This window comes from Artemia franciscana, chromosome 10, assembly GCF_032884065.1.
Source record: "Artemia franciscana chromosome 10, ASM3288406v1, whole genome shotgun sequence".
Taxonomy (NCBI): domain Eukaryota; kingdom Metazoa; phylum Arthropoda; class Branchiopoda; order Anostraca; family Artemiidae; genus Artemia; species Artemia franciscana.
This window is the reverse complement of record NC_088872.1, coordinates 4,737,670-4,757,423: the sequence shown is the minus strand read 5'-3', so window position 1 is coordinate 4,757,423 and position 19,754 is coordinate 4,737,670. Positions and strand designations below refer to the sequence as shown.

The following is a 19,754-nucleotide window of genomic DNA, read 5'->3' as shown; positions in this document are numbered from 1 at the left end:
CTAGGTTCATAGATCTGGTGTCACTTCTGTACATCATCAATTATTTCTACCTGACGTACCGTGGTAGCGTAAGCAAGGAAGCGTTTACGAGGTACCCGTCTACCTTTGAAACCAGTTGCTTTTTACAAAAGGGTGTATATTCTTATCAAAATGTTATCAGTTAGTATTTCAAATCTCAGCGCAGCGAGAGAGGATTTAATTGTTGCAAGGCAGTTCTAAAGAAAAGTCCCGAACCGGAGACAATTTTCCACACTCCTTGCTGACAATTCTGTGTCGAATGTTTCCTAAATCAAGTGTATATGTTGTTGAGGCTACAGCTTCGTCTTCTTTTACTAATTGTAAGTGTCATTGTCATTAATTTTACTTCAATTCTGTCTGTCATTGCCACTAGGTTCTGGCCATTTAAAGCAGGAAATGAACTAGAAATATTTATTAACAGAACATTAGGTCTTGGTCCTCTTCAGTACTTTAGAATATGGTCCTTAGCTTGTTTATCTGGCCCTCCACCAGTCCATCCCTGAAAGTTTCATTTTCCAAACCTAAACCCTTTCCGAGAAAGCAAGAAGTCAATTAATTAGAATTTTACCCAAATATTTTGTAGCTAAGGCAGCCTATTAAGAGCAATGTACTACTAGAGGAATTTGCTGAAGCCCACCCTCCCTCTTTATAAAATTGTTGGCTCCATCGTCAGCTATAATTCTGCTTTATACCAGGTCACTACCAAGAGGTCTTCTCTATTAGTTAAAGTGAAAATTAACTAGAAATGTTTGTTAACTGACCATTATGTATTGGTCCTCCTCAAAAAATATTTGTTTTCAATGAAAGTAAAGAGCGACATCAAACCTAAGGCGAACATAGATTATTCAATTTTTGAAGGGGTCCGCTCCTCCTAATGTGCACCATCTTTTTTCACTTGTTTCCTGAAATATTTCATCTGTGAAAATCCCTGTTTTCTGCTACCTTTCGTATTGATATTTTAGCATTTTAATACCAAAAAAAAAATGTCGGAAAAAAATGTATATATATAATATATAATATAATATATATATATATATATATATATACTAGCTGTTGGGGTGGCGCTTCGCGCCACCCCAACACCTAGTTGGTGGGGGCGCTTCGCGCCCCCCCAAGCCCCCCCGCGCGCGTAAGTCGTTACGCGCCATAATAGTTACGCGCCATTGTAGTTGTGTCCCTATGTCCCACCTGTGAATATAGATAGATATATATATATATGGTTTTAACTACGTAAAACTTGCGAATATACAACATTCTTTGCTGTCCCATTGTCTTTGCATATAAATAGATTGTCAGGTTTACCGACTCTTGAACATGCAACATATAATGGTCCATGGGAAAACAATCTGTATTCAGATCTATACCTCATGATTCTAATGATTGCCCTTGAGCTTTGTTGATGGTGATTGCTAATCGACCATTCCCTGTCCCGGTGTCCCGGTCGTCATTTACATCCCCCTGTTTCCTCCGGTGTCCCCGTTGTAGTTGTGTCCCTGTGTCCCGGTCGTCATTTATATTCCCTGTGTCCCGGTCGTCATTTGTATCCCGGTGTCCCGGTCTGTATATACATTCGTTTTTTAGTTTTGTTTTTCTCCTTTATTTTTTTCCTTTTTTTTTCTTTTTTAGCTTATTTAGATTTTTAGATTTTTTAGTTTTTTTATTAGTTTTTAGTTTTTTTTTCTTTTTAGTTTTTTTGTCCCGGTCGTCATTTATATCCCCCTGTTTCCCCCGGTGTCCCCGTTGTAGTTGTGTCCCTGTGTCCCGGTCGTCATTTATATTCCCTCTGTCCCGGTCGTCATTTGTATCCCGGTGTACCGGTCTGTATATACATTCGTTTTTTAGTTTTGTTTTTCTCCTTTATTTTTTTCCTTTTTTTTTCTTTTTTAGTTTATTTAGATTTTTAGATTTTTTAGTTTTTTTATTAGTTTTTAGTTTTTTTTTCTTTTTAGTTTTTTTGTAGTTTTTACCTTCTTTTTAGTTTTGTTAATTTTTTTTTTTACTTATGTCCTGGTCGTCATTTATACTCCCTATGTCCCGGTGCTTTGTTGATTGCTAATCGAACATTCCTTTTGTCCTGGTCGCTTTCTCTTTGAGTGTCGTCATTTATTTTTTTCTTTTTTAGTTCTTTTAGTTTTTACCTTTTTTAGTTTTTTTTAGTTTTTTAGATGAAAATTTTTTTTAGTTTTTTCCTTTTTTTCTTTTTAGTTTTTTATTGGTTTTTACCTTTATGTTAGCTTATTTTTCAGTTTTTTCCTTTTTTTATTAGTTTTTAGTTTTTTTGTAGTTTTTGCCTTTTTTTAGTTTTTTCAGTTTTTTTTTAGTTTTTTATTGGTTTTTACCTTTATTTTAGCTTATTTTTCAGTTTTTTCCTTTTTTTTATTTTTTTTTAGTTTTTAGTTTTTTCCTTTTGTCCTGGTCGCTTTCTCTTTGAGTGTCGTCATTTATTTTTTTCTTTTTTAGTTCTTTTAGTTTTTACCTTTTTTAGTTTTTTTTAGTTTTTTAGATGAAAATTTTTTTTAGTTTTTTCCTTTTTTTCTTTTTAGTTTTTTATTGGTTTTTACCTTTATGTTAGCTTATTTTTCAGTTTTTTCCTTTTTTTATTAGTTTTTAGTTTTTTTGTAGTTTTTGCCTTTTTTTAGTTTTTTCAGTTTTTTTTTAGTTTTTTATTGGTTTTTACCTTTATTTTAGCTTATTTTTCAGTTTTTTCCTTTTTTTTATTTTTTTTTAGTTTTTAGTTTTTTTAGTTTTTTACCTTTTTTTAGTTTTTTTAGTTTTTTTAGTTTTTTAGCTTTTTTATTTTTTTTATTAGTTTTTAGTTTTTTTTGTAGTTTTTGCCTTTTTTTTAGTTTTTTTAGTTTTTTAGCTTTTTTATTAGTTTTTAGTTTTTTTTGTAGTTTTTGCCTTTTTTTAGTCTGACAACTTATTTTTATATATATAGATAGTTTTTTTTTTTTACTTATGTCCTGGTCGTCATTTATACTCCCTGTGTCCCGGTGCTTTGTTGATTGCTAATCGAACATTCCTTTTGTCCTGGTCGCTTTCTCTTTGAGTGTCGTCATTTATTAGTTTTTTCCTTTTTTTCTTTTTAGTTTTTTATTGGTTTTTACCTTTATTTTAGCTTATTTTTCAGTTTTTTCCTTTTTTTTAGTTTTTTTTTATTTTTTATTTTTTTTAGTTTTTTACCTTTTTTTAGTTTTTTTAGTTTTTTTAGTTTTTTAGCTTTTTTACTTTTTTTATTAGTTTTTAGTTTTTTTTTGTAGTTTTTGCCTTTTTTTAGTTTTTTCAGTTTTTTTTTTAGTTTTTTATTGGTTTTTACCTTTATAGTTTTTTTAGTTTTTTAGCTTTTTTATTTTTTTTATTAGTTTTTAGTTTTTTTTGTAGTTTTTGCCTTTTTTTAGTTTTTTCAGTTTTGACGTCACCTAATCCAGTTTTTTCAGGTGACGTCACCTGACACATCCATCCACACATCCACAGACAGACAGACAACTTATTTTTATATATATAGATAGATATATATATATATATATATATATATATATATATATATATATATATATATATATATATATATATATATATATATATATATATATATATATATATATATATATATATATATATATATATATATATATATATATATATATATATATATACATATTAATATATTTATATATTAACATATTAATATAATATATATATTAAGGCACCTCTCGTAGAAAGTTTCAAAATGTTGACCTAAGAAGCTTTTTACCAAAATTATTCACTAGAGACAACCGACGCATTAGCGTTATTAAAGTAAAGAAGGCGGAGATAACAGAACTGATTCCTGGTTGTAGTTGAGCTAATGTGCAAATAGGGGAACAAATTTGATGGAAATGCCAAAATTAAGGAATAAAAATTTGAAATTTGGGAGGAAAGAAAAATTAGTCCTTTTTGTCTTGCATAAATTAAAATATTCTGAAATTTAACTGTGATTTTCAATCACGCTCTTCCTGCCGTTCCCGTTTTCAATCACGTTTAAGTTTCGTTCTCGATTTTTGGGAACGAAAGATGAAAAAAAAGAAAAGAAAGAAGACATTTGCTTGCACCAGAGTAGTTAAAAAGACATTGAAGGGGAAAGGGGGGGGGGGTTTCAATTTTGTGAAACACCCTTTAATGTCTGTATCTCTAAATCAAAGTTTAACTTTTGCAAAACAATGCTTCGAGATAAAAATTTCATTTGTTTTTTTTTTAAATAAAAACAGGACATCCGTCCATCAGCACTCATACAACATGTTTTTTTTTTATGAGGTCTGTATATATATTCTTCCTATTGAGGGGAGGTCGGAGGCAAAAAAAATTTGACCAAAAGTTTCAAAAAGTGGACTTAACCATTTTATGAGTTTTGGAAACCCCTCCCCATATAAGAATCCATTAGCCAGCACCTTCATTAATGATCTGCATCTGTGCGCACGCATACCTTATCCAGGCTTTCCAAAATATGAGGAGGACTACCACCCTCTCACTACGTCTAAGAAAGTGCAACTTCAACGCATAAACTCCTAATGAAGCAGAAAATGTGCGGTAATATCCCATAAAAGAATAATTAAGCAATGATTATGAAGCAACAATATTCCAAGTATACTGTCAATAAATGATGAAGCTCTTAAAAGAATGACTAAAACACCAAATATTTGTTGAACTTAGCACAATGACAACGTGAAAACCCAGTATCCAAAGAAAAAAATCTAGTTTTGTTGAGATATAAACCAGTGCAAAACACCAAATATTGATTGAACTTAGCACAATGACAACGTGATAACCCAGGATCCAGAGAGGACAAATCTGGTTTTGTTAAGATATAAACCAGTGCAAAATAGTAGATTCATTTTAAATTTAAACACGGACTGTATAAAAATTACTAATGAAGCGCTTCTAACAATAAAAGTATGGTGGGGCAGGATTTTCTCGCATTTTTATGGTTGTTTAAGCTGTGTTGTTACCTTTGATTTTACAGAGTCAGTATAAGGAATATCCCAGTAAGTTTTTTTTTACTTTTTTTATAGTCATGTGCACTGTACGTCCTATATGTCCTATATTTCCAAATTTCCAAAATACACGTTCACAGTAGTAATTCGAACGGCAATACGTTTCAATTTATAAGTTTTTATAGAATGGCAAAAAACACTTTAAAAATATGTTTCAATATTTTGTTTTGTTTTTGACATATAGTCTTTTGTAAATAAATGATTTTTATCTAGTCTTCATGATAATACTAATAAGGTATTGATATTAAAAGTTTACAATTGTGACTATTTTAACATCTTAGAATAGTAAATAAACGACATTCTCGAAAAAATAACAGTCTAATTATGTTGAGACCTACATAAGATACGGGAACCCGGTTTAGACCAATCTATCAAACATTTGTTTTTTAATAGGGTGAGCTGTAATTGGTTTTGTCGCAAAAAGTGGGGTATAATACCTTTTCAACCTCCGTAGCCGAGATGGTGTTCGACAAATAAGTGCCTTCATGATCATGTTCACATACCATATGTTTTCCTTTGAAGGGGTGTACGAATAGAGGAATCTGGGAGCCTGGGACCTCTTCAAAATCATAAATATTCCTGAATTTCCAAAAATTTCTAGCTTGAATTATCAACTAAAATTTTTTTTTTTTTTAAGTAGCCCGACCCTAACAATAATACTAACGTGTGTGCCTGCCTTATTAGTTTTTGTTGCACATGTTCCCAATAAGTGTTTTGTAAAGTACTTTCATGTTGAGGATTTAGTATTACTATTTTATTTTTTTTAAGGGTTCCATTAAAATGACAAAAAAATCTTCCAAAATGATCTTGATCTTCGTAATACATTGATAAAGTACATATTTTTCACTTTTAAGACCAAAATTTGTCATCAAGAAAGAAAGAAACTTGCATGGCTTTTTGTCTCCAATCTTTCTATGACTTGGTGAGTTATGTATGATCCCGTGGAAAAAATGTCTCATAACACCTTTTGAATTATTAAGCAAGGGTGGTATCTGCTGCACAAACGAGCAACGGCATTATCATAGTCATAATATTTTAACTTATTTTCCCCTATAGTAGTGAAATTTTCCCGACTGACAGCAGGACAGTTTTTGCTTTGATTCTTTTTTAGAATGTCTTTTATTTTTTTAGTATGTTTGATATTGTGTATTTAGCAGTAGTATCTTTAGATTTTCCCACATTTTGTTAGAATAACCACATCTTCCAGAATTCTCTGAGTATATGCTATATAAATGTGTCGACTCACTAGCGTCAATATTGAGCTCATACTAAAGAAATTCTAGAAAAATTCGACAAATTTACCCCACTCGAATGCAAAACACATTTTTGCCCCCCCCCCTCTCTTTCTAAAAATACTGCGAATTAATAACATTGATGGAACTTTCAATTTTTGTTGGCCTTCCCAATGAATGTATGCAATCGGCCAAAATTCGTCATCGACAAATGACTAAAATGTTAGCGTAAGACTTTTCGTTCTTGATGATTGCAATCCTTTAGCACCATTCTATACTAAACTTATATGCATAGAAACCAACATAATTAAAACAATGTATTTCACGCCAAAGTTTTTAGCACCCTAGTGCCATGAATATTGTCAGAAAAAATTCTGCCTTTTGTGCTAACTTGAAATATGAAAAATTCGTAATTTTAACTTTGCCCGGCAAAAATTATATTTACAGTTAGAATCATCGTATTTATTAACTTCGTCGTCCTTCTGATCTTGATCAGAAACCTGAGCGTTTGATAAAATGACTATTTTCTCATCTTATTGGAACATATACAAATTAAAATATATCCAGAGTTTTTTTTTTAGTTTTTCTTATTGCCTCGTGGTTCGGGCTGTTCGGTCTTACCTTTATTTGGTAGGTGACATCCATGTTCTAGGTCTTATTAGTTTCAGAGTGGGTAGATGGGGCAGATTTACGAGAGGGTTTTTGAGATGTTTAAGCATTGAATTTTTTGAATCGGTGTATCTTTGAGGGGAAAATTGTTCACTGAGCGCATTTTCACTAGAAAAACGGAGCTTTCGGTGCATTTTCACTTTTAGGCAGCACAACTCTATTCCATGCAATTGACAACACTGCTAAGTTTTAATTATAATCACGTTTGGGTGGTAGTCCGTTCGAAAAAAAATACTGCCTATACCCTGTGAAACGTGCCAAGCATGATGGAAGTATACCACGTGTGGTGCCAAGTCTGCAACTTGTGGTGCCCCGAAATGCATATCTGGTAACAGTCTAACAGAAATAATCATACAAATCCCCCAAACAAATGAAGGCCCATTCACAATGAGATTTTACTAATACGGAGATTTTTCAGAATTTTTCCTTATAATTTTTGAACCAATCATAAAATTCTATGAAAGGTCTTATTGGCTCAAATCAGTGCTAGCTGTGTGTCAACATTAGTAAAATCTCATTGTGAATTGGTCTTAAGCAGGACCACGGTAATCCTTGCTGTTTCAATTTTCTCTATTTACCCTCATTAAGAAAGCTTGTTTTTTAATAAACCGAAACCTGACCATTGTTCCCAGTCTGAAACATTGAAGAGAGTTACGTAAGCTTTAGCATTTAAGCATATTTATTCATTAGTAGGGTACCACGAAACCGTCATAGGATGGTTCTGGTCATTTTTATGCTGACTATGCTAAGTTGATTTTATGCAAATAAAAAAGGTTTTAAACGTAATTAGTGAGAATAAAATTTTTGTTCAAGTGAGGAAAAAAGCTAGTTTAGAACTACAAATGTATTTCAATTAAATGCAGGCATTTGAAAAACTTTTTCAATTAATATGTCAAATATATATATATATATATATATATATATATATATATATATATATATATATATATATATATATACTAGCTGTTGGGGTGGCGCTTCGCGCCACCCCAACACCTAGTTGGTGGGGGCGCTTCGCGCCCCCCCAAAAGCCCCCCCGCGCGTGTAAGTCGGTACGCGCCATATTAGTTACGCGCCATTGTAGTTGTGTCCCTATGTCCCACCTGTGAATATAGATATATATATATATATATATATATATATATATATATATATATATATATATATATATATATATATATATATATATATATATATATATATATATGTTTTTAACTACGTAAAACTTGCGAATATACAACATTCTTTGCTGTCCCATTGTCTGTGCATATAAATAGATTGTCGGGTTTACCGACTCTTGAACATGCAACATATAATGGTCCATGGGAAAACAATCCGTATTCAGATCTATACCTCATGATTCTAATGATTGCCCTTGAGCTTTGTTGATGGTGATTGCTAATCGACGATTCCTTGTGTCGCCGTCGTCATTTATATATCCCCGTGTGCCCCCCGGTGTCCCGGTCGTCATTTATATTCCATGTGTTCCGGTCGTCATTTATGTCCCGGTGTCCCAGTCTGTGAATTCTCTTTGAGGGTCCCGGGCGTCATTGATATTCCTTGTGTCCCGGTCGTCATTCGTGTCCCGGTGTCCCAGTCTGTATATACATTCGTTTTTGAATTGGTCTTTTTTTTAGGTTTTAGTTTTCTGCCTTTTTTTTAGTTTTTTTTAGTTATACCTCATGATTCTAATGATTGCCCTTGAGCTTTGTTGATGGGGATTGCTAATCGAACATTCTCTGTGTCCCCATCGTCATTTATATATCCCCCTGTGCCCCCCGGCGTCCCCGCTGTAGTTGTGTCCCTGTGTCCCGGTCGTCATTTATATTCCCTGTGTCCCGGTCATCATTTGTATTCCGGTGTCCCAGTGGGTATATACATTCGTTTTTGAAATGGTAAATGATGAAATAAATTTTTGTATTTTTCCCCTTTTTTTCTTTTTAGTTTTTTTTTTGGTTTTTACATTTTTTTAGTTTTTTTTTAGTTTTTTTTTTCTTTTTTCTTTTTAGTTTTTTTTATTTTTATTTTTTTAGTTTTGTTTTTCTCCTTTATTTTTCTTTTTGTTTCCTTTTTTTAGTTTTTTAACATGATGTCAGTCGACACAGAAACATGACGTCACCTGACACACAGCCAGACAGACAGACAACTTATTTTTATATATATAGATATGTATATATATATATATATATATATATATATATATATATATATATATATATATATATATATATATATATATATATATATATATATATATGCTTTCCCAATTTTGCTTACCGGATGAATCTTTTCCGCTATTTTTCTGTCTTTTTAATTTTTATGCTAAAATATCAATACGAAAGGTAGCAGAAAACAGGGATTTTCGCAGATGAAACATTGCTTGAAAAAAGTGAAGAAAGATGATGCTAAAAGTCAACGTGACCACAAAACCATTAGACCATTTGAAATCAAGACGTATGATGTATATTTTGTAAAGTTTAAAGTTTGACGCATGGTTATCAGCTCAACCGTTGTCATTAACTATGTCTGAGAAATCATTAAATATTTCCTTTTGAATTTATCCCAATTTAGAAAGTAATAACATCTACCCGCGAATTTCCTAGTCTCGTAACTCCTAACTACTGCTTAAAAAAAATAAACAACTAAATCTTTTCCTCAAAGTCTTTCTATTTTTTGACAGTGGTATGATTGCAAAGAGAATTTTTTTTCTAATTGTGACTGATTTCCTTTTGAATTTACAGTGGAGTCATCTACCATCGACCAGGAATATCATTTAGCATTAATATCTGCACTTTGTGGTGTTGCTGTTGCCATCATTACCATAGCCGTGCTAATATTGTAAGTGCCCTCTTCTCTTTTTTAAAGGGTTTTTAAGAATGTTTTCATTGCTGAAGAACCTGACATTCTTTATTTTTGATATTAAATAAACCACATGGTTTTCAAATATTTTATTTGATTATAATTTAATTTTAGCTTTGGTGTTGAAAAGGAATATCGTGAATTCCTTTTTTCATTGCGGGCTTCAGAAGAAACAAAGTCTAAATAGATAAGTACTAGGTATCATCGTGCTTTAAAGCTGTAGAGCAGTGGCAGCTCAAACCTCCTTTGCGCCCGATTCAAAGTCTTAATTTAAGCCCCTCCCCCCTCCTGTCCCCCACAAAAATCTTCAGGCCAAATTTTAGTAAATCTTCATTAATTAACAATTTTTTTTTTAATTTATCAATTAATGAATAATTTATTTTTTAATTTATTATCTAGATTGTATAATTTTTATTTTCCTTATTAATTAATTGGTAATTTATTAATTACACCCTCTACATTATTGTAATAAAAATAAAATTAAAAAATCTACTAAATGGTTATATCCGTTAGATTGTTTATTCAAAATTTTGCGCCCAAGAATTTCTACGGTTGGGGCAAGTGCCCCCTTTGTCCCCCTAAAACCGCATCTGCCGTCGAGGCATAATGGTGGAACTGGAAGTGCGGATAAAATACTGGGTGCAGGTGCAAGAGTCGAAGGTATAGAGTTGTGCAGAACAACGGTATTCTATTGTGAACAACAGCTTGCTCATGCCGCTTTGATGTAGACAGAATCAAAAGTGCTATTCTAGTTTCATCTCACAATTGCATTAATTAGCAATATAATAAAAAAAACAAGTTTTTTTTTTCAAATAAAAGTAAGGAGAAACATTAAAGCTTAAAACGAGCAGAAATTATTAGGTAGATCATGGGGGTTGCCTCCTCCTCGACACAAAAGTTTTTTAGTTTTTTGAAAAAAGCTTCTTATTGTTCCGATTAAACTAACATACTGAAAATTGAGACGGAAAAGAGAAAGCAAAAATTCAAAAAGAATTTTGTATAGGAATTCTGGCGAATTTTCCCAGTGTATAATTCCCCCTGGAAAATTCACTCCGTGGAAACTTCCCTTCCCATGGAAAATCTTGTTTTCTAGCTCTAAGTTTTGATTTATTGTCTTTTCCATCTGTTTTTCCCCTTTGTTGTGGCTTTTCTAAGAACTTTCCATAAGAAGGAGAAAACGTAAAGGGAAGGGTGGCATTTTCTAGGTACCTTTCAAGTACCTTGGAAAAACTATAGGACAAACTACCATGGTCAGTCTTCGCTATTTTACTTGAAGTCGAGGGTGCATCCAGGATTTTTCTGGGGGGGGGGATATAAAAAAAACTTTGGAAAATTCATCAAATCTTGTTAGGTTATGCATTTTAATTGCATTTTTACAAGTTGGGGAAAATATTTCTGGGGGTGGTTCAAACTCCGTAACGCCCTCCGTATTCTCTGTATACGGCCTTGTTGGAAATTTTTCAATGATGAAATCCACATACATTATTTATTTTCCTTTCTTATATGAAAGAACATCTTTCTTATATTTGATGAAGCTTATAGCTTCATCAAAAATCTTATTTAAAAAGGTGTACTACTTGCAAACCGCAAGCCTTGAACCATCATTAGATTTATAAGTAAATCAGTGAAGATTTAATGCAGTCTTGTCATGAAAGCACAGCTTAGATACCAATACAGTTATGAAAACTCGATTTATTTTTGGGACACAGTGCGCGGTAGCGATGCTAGCGGCTGGAGACAGGAAACTGGTAGCACAGCTTAGATAACCAATATTGGTATCTAAGCTGTATATACAACAAAACAAAATTGCGCTCCCGCCTATGGTGTTGTAGTACCATCTACGCATCGGAGCGCGGGCTTGGAGGAGGCGCCAATTTCAGAGCTCTGTACCAAAAGTTTCTCATGGGCTAGACAAGAGTTTTCATAACTGTATATTGGTATCTAAGCTGTGCATAAAAGGCATTACTACGGTATGTTTGATCAAAAAGAAAGGTAACTTGTCAGAAGGATTTTAAAACAAATAGTAAACACAGTCATTTTGGCAGCTGGTTGTGTCAGTAACAGCAAATTAGTGAGGGTTTGTTTTTTAAAATTTAGGGGGTAGGGGGCCAATGTTGTTTTTTCCTCAACACATTCTTCGAAAATACAAAAAATGTGCCATTTTCCAATGAAATTATCAAGGAAAGGGTATTTTTAAAAAGTTAGGAAGGAGGTGGGTAAAAAATCTTGGGGGTAAAATCAAGCGACATCACCGTGGGAATTTGAACTAGTAATTCTGGTCGAAAAGCGAAAACGCAGTTTGTCAAAATGATTTGAAAACTCCTATAGTAAGCACGGCCGTTAGTAAGGGACATGTTTTTGGGTATTGGTGATCCAGGAATTACACTTGTAAACCAAGGCTAAACTAATTTCTAAAAAAAAAAACATTATCAAACGGAAATCACTAAGCGTCATTGCTATGTCCATTCTGACTAGTATTCCTCATTAAAAGCTAAATTCTCTTTAAAAAGTATTCCGAAAAAGAACTCTTTTGGTTGCATATTCAAAAAGGAATTCTGAGACGATATTTTTAATACTGGATGAAGATCAAGTTATTATTTATTTTAAAACAAGTTTCTCTGCCGGTAAAAATGTTCTCTTAGGTCTGGTCTGGTGCAGAAGTATATCGAGTATCCCTCAGACTTTTTTCACCGGGTGATCTGGAATCCAACTGCTGAAACGAAATTCTAACATAGTAATTGGGAATTGATTGTCTGATTTGTAGTGTGAAGATGTATTTTTAAATATTAAGTGAACTCGTTTAAACGATGAAACGAGGGACACTATTCATTGTTCATAAAGCGGCGTCCTTTTCAAACATTAAGTCTACTGACATAGTAGTCACTTGCCATTCCAGTGCTGTTATGTTGAGTGAAGTGAAGTGAATCGCCGAAAGACGACAGTTTACAACGTTCTTTTTCTATCAATCAATCTCAAAAATTCACAAACTAAATTTATACTTTCAACCGATTGTTCTTCAGTTAATGCTCCTCCGAGTAATTCTTCACATAGTTTTATTCGATGTTCTCTCATAAACCTTCTAATGTCTGTCCTGTAACATTCTGTGCCGACACAATGGATGATGAGGTGTGCTAAGGTCTCTATCTGACCACAATAGATGCAATTTGGATCTTCTCCATAGAAACAAGAAAGATATGATCTTGTAGCTGCATGTCGTGACGCTGTTATGTTGAGCTTTTCAACGGCTCATTCGTTTGGTTACCAATGATATGTTACTGACACCAAGAATCGCTTGATTCAAGTAGTGATTTCGCCTAATGCTAACGTTTACTCGTTTACTCTGTCTTTATTTTTTAATCAGCTATAGATAATGAACCTAACAAAAAAAATATGATTAAATCACCATTTTTTATTTTTGGGCTTCGAATTTTCAATGTCATCTCTTAAACTAAGGTATCAAGGCCATATCAAATTTTTGAAAAATTTTATCAAAATAAAACTTTGTTGTTTGACTTTGTTTTGTGAGTTTCATATAGCGTCAAAGGATAAAAAAAATTTTGGAAATGTCGATTCCAAAACTCTATTTTGTGGTTGCGGTCCAGAGCCCTCAACAACTAAAAATCAACTTAAAAAGTAAAAAATTTAGATTAATGTCCTATAATTCTCTGTCAGAAAGTTCGGTTGATTTTAATAATGTTTATGATGATTATGAAGTTATATTTTTATGACGTTTTGTCGGCTTTTGCTAACCAGTCTTATTATTTCTTAACCGCGCGTCATCCACGGGAGCAAAATGACCATGCCTTTTTACCTGTTTTTATGGCATTTGGTATTAACCAAGTGACACATAGCCATCGCAAATTCTGTCGGTCTGTCTGTCTGTCTGTCGGTCCCGGTTTTGCTACTTTAGGCACTTCCAGGTAAGCTAGGACGATGAAATTTGGCAGGCGTATCAGGGACCGGACCAGATTAAATTAGAAATAGTCATTTTCCCGATTTGACCATCTGGGGGGAATGGGGGGCCGGTTAATACAAAAAAATAGAAAAAATGAAGTATTTTAACTTATGAACGGTGGATCAGATCTTAATGAAATTTGATGTTTGGAAGGATATCGTGTCTCAGGGCTCTTATTTCAAATCCCGACAGAATCTGGTGACATTGGTGGGGGGGGGGGGTTGGGAGGGGGAAACCTAAAATCTTGGAAAATACTTAAAGTGGAGGGATCGGGACGAAACGTGGTGGGAAAAATAAGCACAAGTCCTAGATACATGATTGATATAGCCAGAACGGATCCACTCTCTTTGAGGTTGTTGGGGGGGGGGTTAATTCTGAAAAATTAAAAAAATGAGGTATCTTTAACTTACGAAAGGGTGATCGGGTCTCAATGAAATTTGATATTTAGAAGGATATCGTGTCTGAAAGCTCTCATTTTAAATCCTGACCAGATCTGATGACATCGGGGGAGTGTGGAGGGGGGAACCTAAAATCATGAAACCCGCTTCGAGTGGAGGGATCGGGATGAAGCTTGGTGGGAAAAATAAGCAGAATTCTTAGATACGGGGTTGACATAATTGGTACGGATCCGCTCTATTGGGGAGGGGGGAGGTTCAATTCTAAAAAATTAGAAAAAATGACTTATTTTTAACTTACTAAGGAGCGATCGGATCTTCATGAAACTTCATATTTAGAAGGACCTCGTAACTCAGATCTGGTTATTTTAAATCTCAATTGTTGGGGGCAGTTGGGGGGGGGCGGAAACCTTAGAAAATACTTAAAGCGGAGATATCAGGATGAAACTGGATGGGAAGAATAAAACAAGTCTAAGATACTTGACTGACATAACTGGACCGGATCCGTTCTCTTTGGTGGAGTGGGGGGGGGGAGTAATTCGGAAAAATGAGGTATTTTTAACTTACGAACGGGTGATCAGATCTTAATGAAATTTGATATTTTGAAGGATCTTGTGCTTTAAAGCTCTTATTTTAAATTCCGATCAGATCCTGTGACATTGGGGAGAGTTGGAGGGGGAAACCGGAATTCTTGGAAATCTTGAAAATTGGGGTATTTACTCGTTATCTTACGAGTAAGTGATCGGATCTTAATGAAACTTGATATATAGAAGGATCCTAATGACTCAGATGCTTCATTTTCGACTTGAATTGAATCCGGGGACATAGGGGGTTGGAGGAGGGAAACAGAAATCTTTGAAAACGCTTAGAGTGAAGAGATCGGGATGAAACTTGATAGGAAGAATGAGCACGAGTTCCAGCAATGAGCAATGAGCAATGAAACTTGATAGGAAGAATGAGCACGAGTTCCAGATACGTGATTGATATAATTGGAACGGATACGTTCTCTTTGGAGGAGCTGGGGGTGTTAATTTGGAAAACTAGAAAAATTCAGGTATTTTTAACTTAAGAAAGGGAGACCGGATCTTAATGGAATTTGATATCTAGAAAGAATTCTTGTCTCAGAGCTCTTATTTCAAATCCCGACCAGATCTGTTGACATTGGGGGAGTTGGAGGGGGAAATCGGAAATCTTGGAAAACGCTTAGAGTTGAGGAATCGGGATGAAGCTTGGTGGATGGAATAAGCAAATGTCGTAGATACGTTATTGACGTAACCGTACTGGATTCGATCTCTTTGGGGGAGTTGGGGGGAGGGGTTAAAGGGAGATGAAAAATTAGAAAAAATGAAGTATTTATAACTTACGTGTGGGTGATCGGATCTTAATGAATTTTGATATTTTAGAAGGAAATCGTGACTCAGAGCTCTTATTTTCACGACCGGCATTAAGCCTCTAATTTTCCTTTTAAATCAATCTGTTGATTCTTAGAATTTTGTTAGAGCTCATACCATACGAGCTCTTGGCTCTTAGCTCTTCTTGCCTCGTCACAAGTGCCATATGAGTTCTTAGCTCTTGTTGATATATGAACTGTTGAGCGAGTAAAGAGAACGAAAAATCGGATTGGCTCTATTGTATGAAATTTTAAGCCAATAGAAAGAACGAGCAGTTTTTGAGTCACAACATTTCTACAATTAAGTTCTCTTTTTTCTGAACAATACAATTATCATAATAGATACAAGATGTTTCCTTTGTCCTTCAATCTCCCTAATTCACCCCCATCGATTTTAACCGTAAATGAACAAAAATAGACCCGAAAATACTAAGCATCAGCTAATGGCTTTTCACTTTCCGTCAGGTATAAACTAAGTTCCTTGGCAACTAAGAAAAAAAAACAACAAATTATCCCTCACCAAATGATTAAGCGGACTTCGTTAGATGCTTGGTCGATTAGCTTTAGGTATGAGAGGAAAAAAGCAGAAGGGGCACTTGCCCTGGGTGCACAAATTTTAGGGGTGCCAAATTTCAAATAAGTAATCTAAAGGTTCTAATTATTTTATAAAGTTAATTTTTTTTTACTAAAATAAAGTAGAAGGCACACTTGGCGGCAAGAAGGAAATTGAATTTGAAGTTCTCATTTTCTCCATATCTTCATCACCATTCCTCGAAAATCCAAGTAAATGGACCGAATTTAGTTAGTTTGAGGATTTCTTTTTAATATTTTGTATTCGAATTTTGTGAGTAAACGAGAATTTTGTAAGAATTTAACCTGAAAACTTTTGGGATAAAGGGAGGGGTGCTAAGGAAGATTTTAACCCGGACACAAGGGAGGCCAGAACCGTCACTGGAGCTATATGACTATATACAACAATGAAATCAAATGCGTCATATTTTCCAAAATCAGCCAGTATCATTCATTGTTTCTACGTTTAATTTTACACCAATCGTCTTAAATGTATGGCAATACCTATAAGTAATTATCTATCTTCTGTAAATATTTTAAGCTTAATTGGCTTTACTTTCTACTACTTTACTTTCTTCACTTTCTTTAGAAAGTGAACTTTCTTTACTCTCTTTACTTTCTTCAGATCTTATGAACAAATTAGCCTACGTTCCGCCAAAATAAAATAGTTTTCATGATTAAAAAATGGGTTTTCTGTTGTTGTTTACTTATAGTCTTTTTTAAATATAATTAGTTTTTTCTACAGTTAAATCATCTTTCAAGTCAAACAGTTTTTAAAGTTAACTACTGTTTACAAATAGTTAAAAATACCTTTTTCTTTCGATTTAGCTGTTATTCCTTACAAAAGATGGCAGAAAATTAGATTTGATAACTTATGTTATTTTTCAGATGAGATTTCAAAAATATACCAGCCTAGAGTATTTCTAAAATAATTGGCCTCGGTTATTTTTGTTTCAAATTTATGTTTCTTTCCCTAAAATAAATGCCTAAGAACTTGCGTGAAAAATAGACTTAATTGCCCATTTTTGTTAAGGAGTGTGAAAAAAAAGGAAGATATATGCAATCAGAATGATACACAGAGGAGGGAGGCTCTGAGCTTAAATACTGAGGGGGGCTCTGAGCTTAAATATGAGCTTGAGCATGATAAATGAAATAAGTAAATGAAAATTATAAAAACATGTCATAACAGGCATTAGCAGTTTAATGTAATATCAAAGTTACAATAAAAAGATCATAAGAAAATAAAAAATTGCCCTAGCAAATATATATATATATATATATATATATATATATATATATATATATATATATATATATATATATATATATATATATATATTTGTATCTTTTATAAAAAATGTCTTTTACTAAGAGGGAATCACTTTTCTAACAAAGTTTTAAATGATTTAATAGACCCTGGCAATGAAATGATATAGTGCATGAATACCACATTTTTTCTTCTATTTACTTATATATATATATATATATATATATATATATATATATATATATATATATATGTATATATATATATATATATATATATATATATATATATATATATATATATATATATATATATATATAGTCACTGGCAGTTCGACTGTTTCTCGGAAAACCAAGACTAATGCTTGTAAAATGATCCTACGTCACCTACACCGGATTTGGCAACACCGAAAACCGCCAACATCAATACCTAATTTTCACCCTTGTTTTTATTTCTTCGTTTGTAAAAACATTCAAACCATTTATGAATAAATTTATTGTGCAATTAAACTGACAAAAGAAGTATTTCCCTAAAATAAATCAATACAAACTACCAAGATAAACAAAATGAATGAGAAAAAGAAAATTGAATTAAAAAAATAATGGACAACTAAATACGCCATTTATCAGTTAAATTGAATAAACAATTAAACGTTAAAACGCATAGTTTGCAAAATATAACTATAAGCAAATTTCAAATGTCTCTATTATGCCATATAGTACTTAATGAACAAGGGATATCATAATAATAGTAACTCAGATTTAAACTTAGATTCAACCTAAGACACCCATGCATTAGACTTTCAAATAATACATGTTCTACTGTTTCTTCAATTAAATAAAAAAAAAAACAAGTTTTTTTAACTGAAAGTAAGGAGCGACATTAGAACTTAATACGAACAGAAATTATTCCGTATATGAAAGGGCTACCCCCTCCTCAATGCCCCACTCTTTCCGCTAAAGTATTTTATTGTTTTAAAAAGTATTATGTTTTATTGTTTTAAAAGAGTTGTGAGAAAAAGCGGAAAGATCGGGGCATTGAAGAAAGTCAAACTTTAGCGTAAAGAGCGGGGCATTGAAAAAAGTCAAACTTTAGCATAAAGAGCGGGGCATTGAAAAAAGTCAAACTTTAGCGTAAAGAGCGGTGAAAAAGTTTAGTAACTACGGTTTAAGAGGATTCGATACCTTAAAGGATCACCCTATCTCGCTGATTATAACTGTTTTTACTCTGTGTGGCCAAACTATTGGAATTATTTGGCTTGTCTTGCAATAACTTGTGAGGCTTGGATAAGAGATCAGATTAAATGATAGAAAACTAAAAGCCTACACATACTTTCCCAGAAATCTTAGAAAATTTTTAAATTTTTTTAATTTCTATATATGTATATATATATATATATATATATATATATATATATATATATATATATATATATATATATATATATATATATATATATATATATATATATATATATATATATATATATATATATATATATATATATGTTTATATATTTTAATATAAGCCCCCTTATATTATAATTTATAATTTCATTATAATTTCACCCTCGCAAGCATGCTCTTTGTCAATATTGTCTCGATCGTCTCTTACTAGTTTGCTAGTTACCACTGCAGCCCAGATAGCCCCGACCACTCAAATTTTTCATCCTTTGACACATTGTAGAACCGTTTTTTTTTTTCTCGTTCGGTTTCTTTTATCTTAGCATGAGACAAGACAAAGAGAAGTGACAGAATAGATGAAAAGTATATACTTTGGGATATATATTTGCACATTAGGGTGGGGGAAAGGTATTTGGACAGTGTGAATTTGGAAAATAATTCTCACTTCATAATATGCAGAATAACCGTACTATATGGCCCAAATTTCGATTCTAAAGTACTACATTTTTATCAAAATTAGGCATATTTCATTAGGGTTGAGCATCAGAGAAGCAGATTATTCTTAGATGAAGAATATTACACACTTGTATGATGTACCCCCTATCGCTCATGCATTGACGCACTGTAAACCGGTTTCTCTCAGCTTAACGTGATAAAAGACAAGGAGAATAATTGTAGCTAACACATTTTGCATGCAGACCCGCTATGTTTTACCCCCACCCCCTAATGTGCAACTATACAGCCCAAATTTGTTTCAAAAGTATTATATTTTTATCCATTGAGGTATATTTTAGTAGGATTAACCTAACTTCATTTCTTGAGCAGTAGGGGGTGTATCATACAAATACCGAATATTAAGTTGGGGTATATCATAGAAGTACCCTCAAACCATATCCTGTATACTTTATAAAAGTTTTTCCAGCCAAACCCTCTCGCTTAACATATTGTGAACAATCAAAATGCAGG

General features: G+C 32.9%; 1 protein-coding gene across 2 annotated transcripts in view; it reads left to right on the top strand.

Moving 5' to 3' along the window:
• LOC136031683 (uncharacterized) overlaps positions 1–19,754 on the top strand; it is a 72,988-nt gene that overhangs the window by 38,328 nt on the left and 14,906 nt on the right. The window contains exons 1-2 of one of the 2 annotated variants that reach the window (XM_065711363.1): positions 146–338; positions 9,691–9,787. In XM_065711363.1, the coding sequence (XP_065567435.1) occupies positions 278–338; positions 9,691–9,787 (158 nt within the window). In that variant the 5' untranslated portion in view covers positions 146–277. Of the gene's footprint in view, positions 1–145; positions 339–9,690; positions 9,788–19,754 lie in introns of those variants that run through there. The other variant, XM_065711362.1, reaches the window with a different exon arrangement.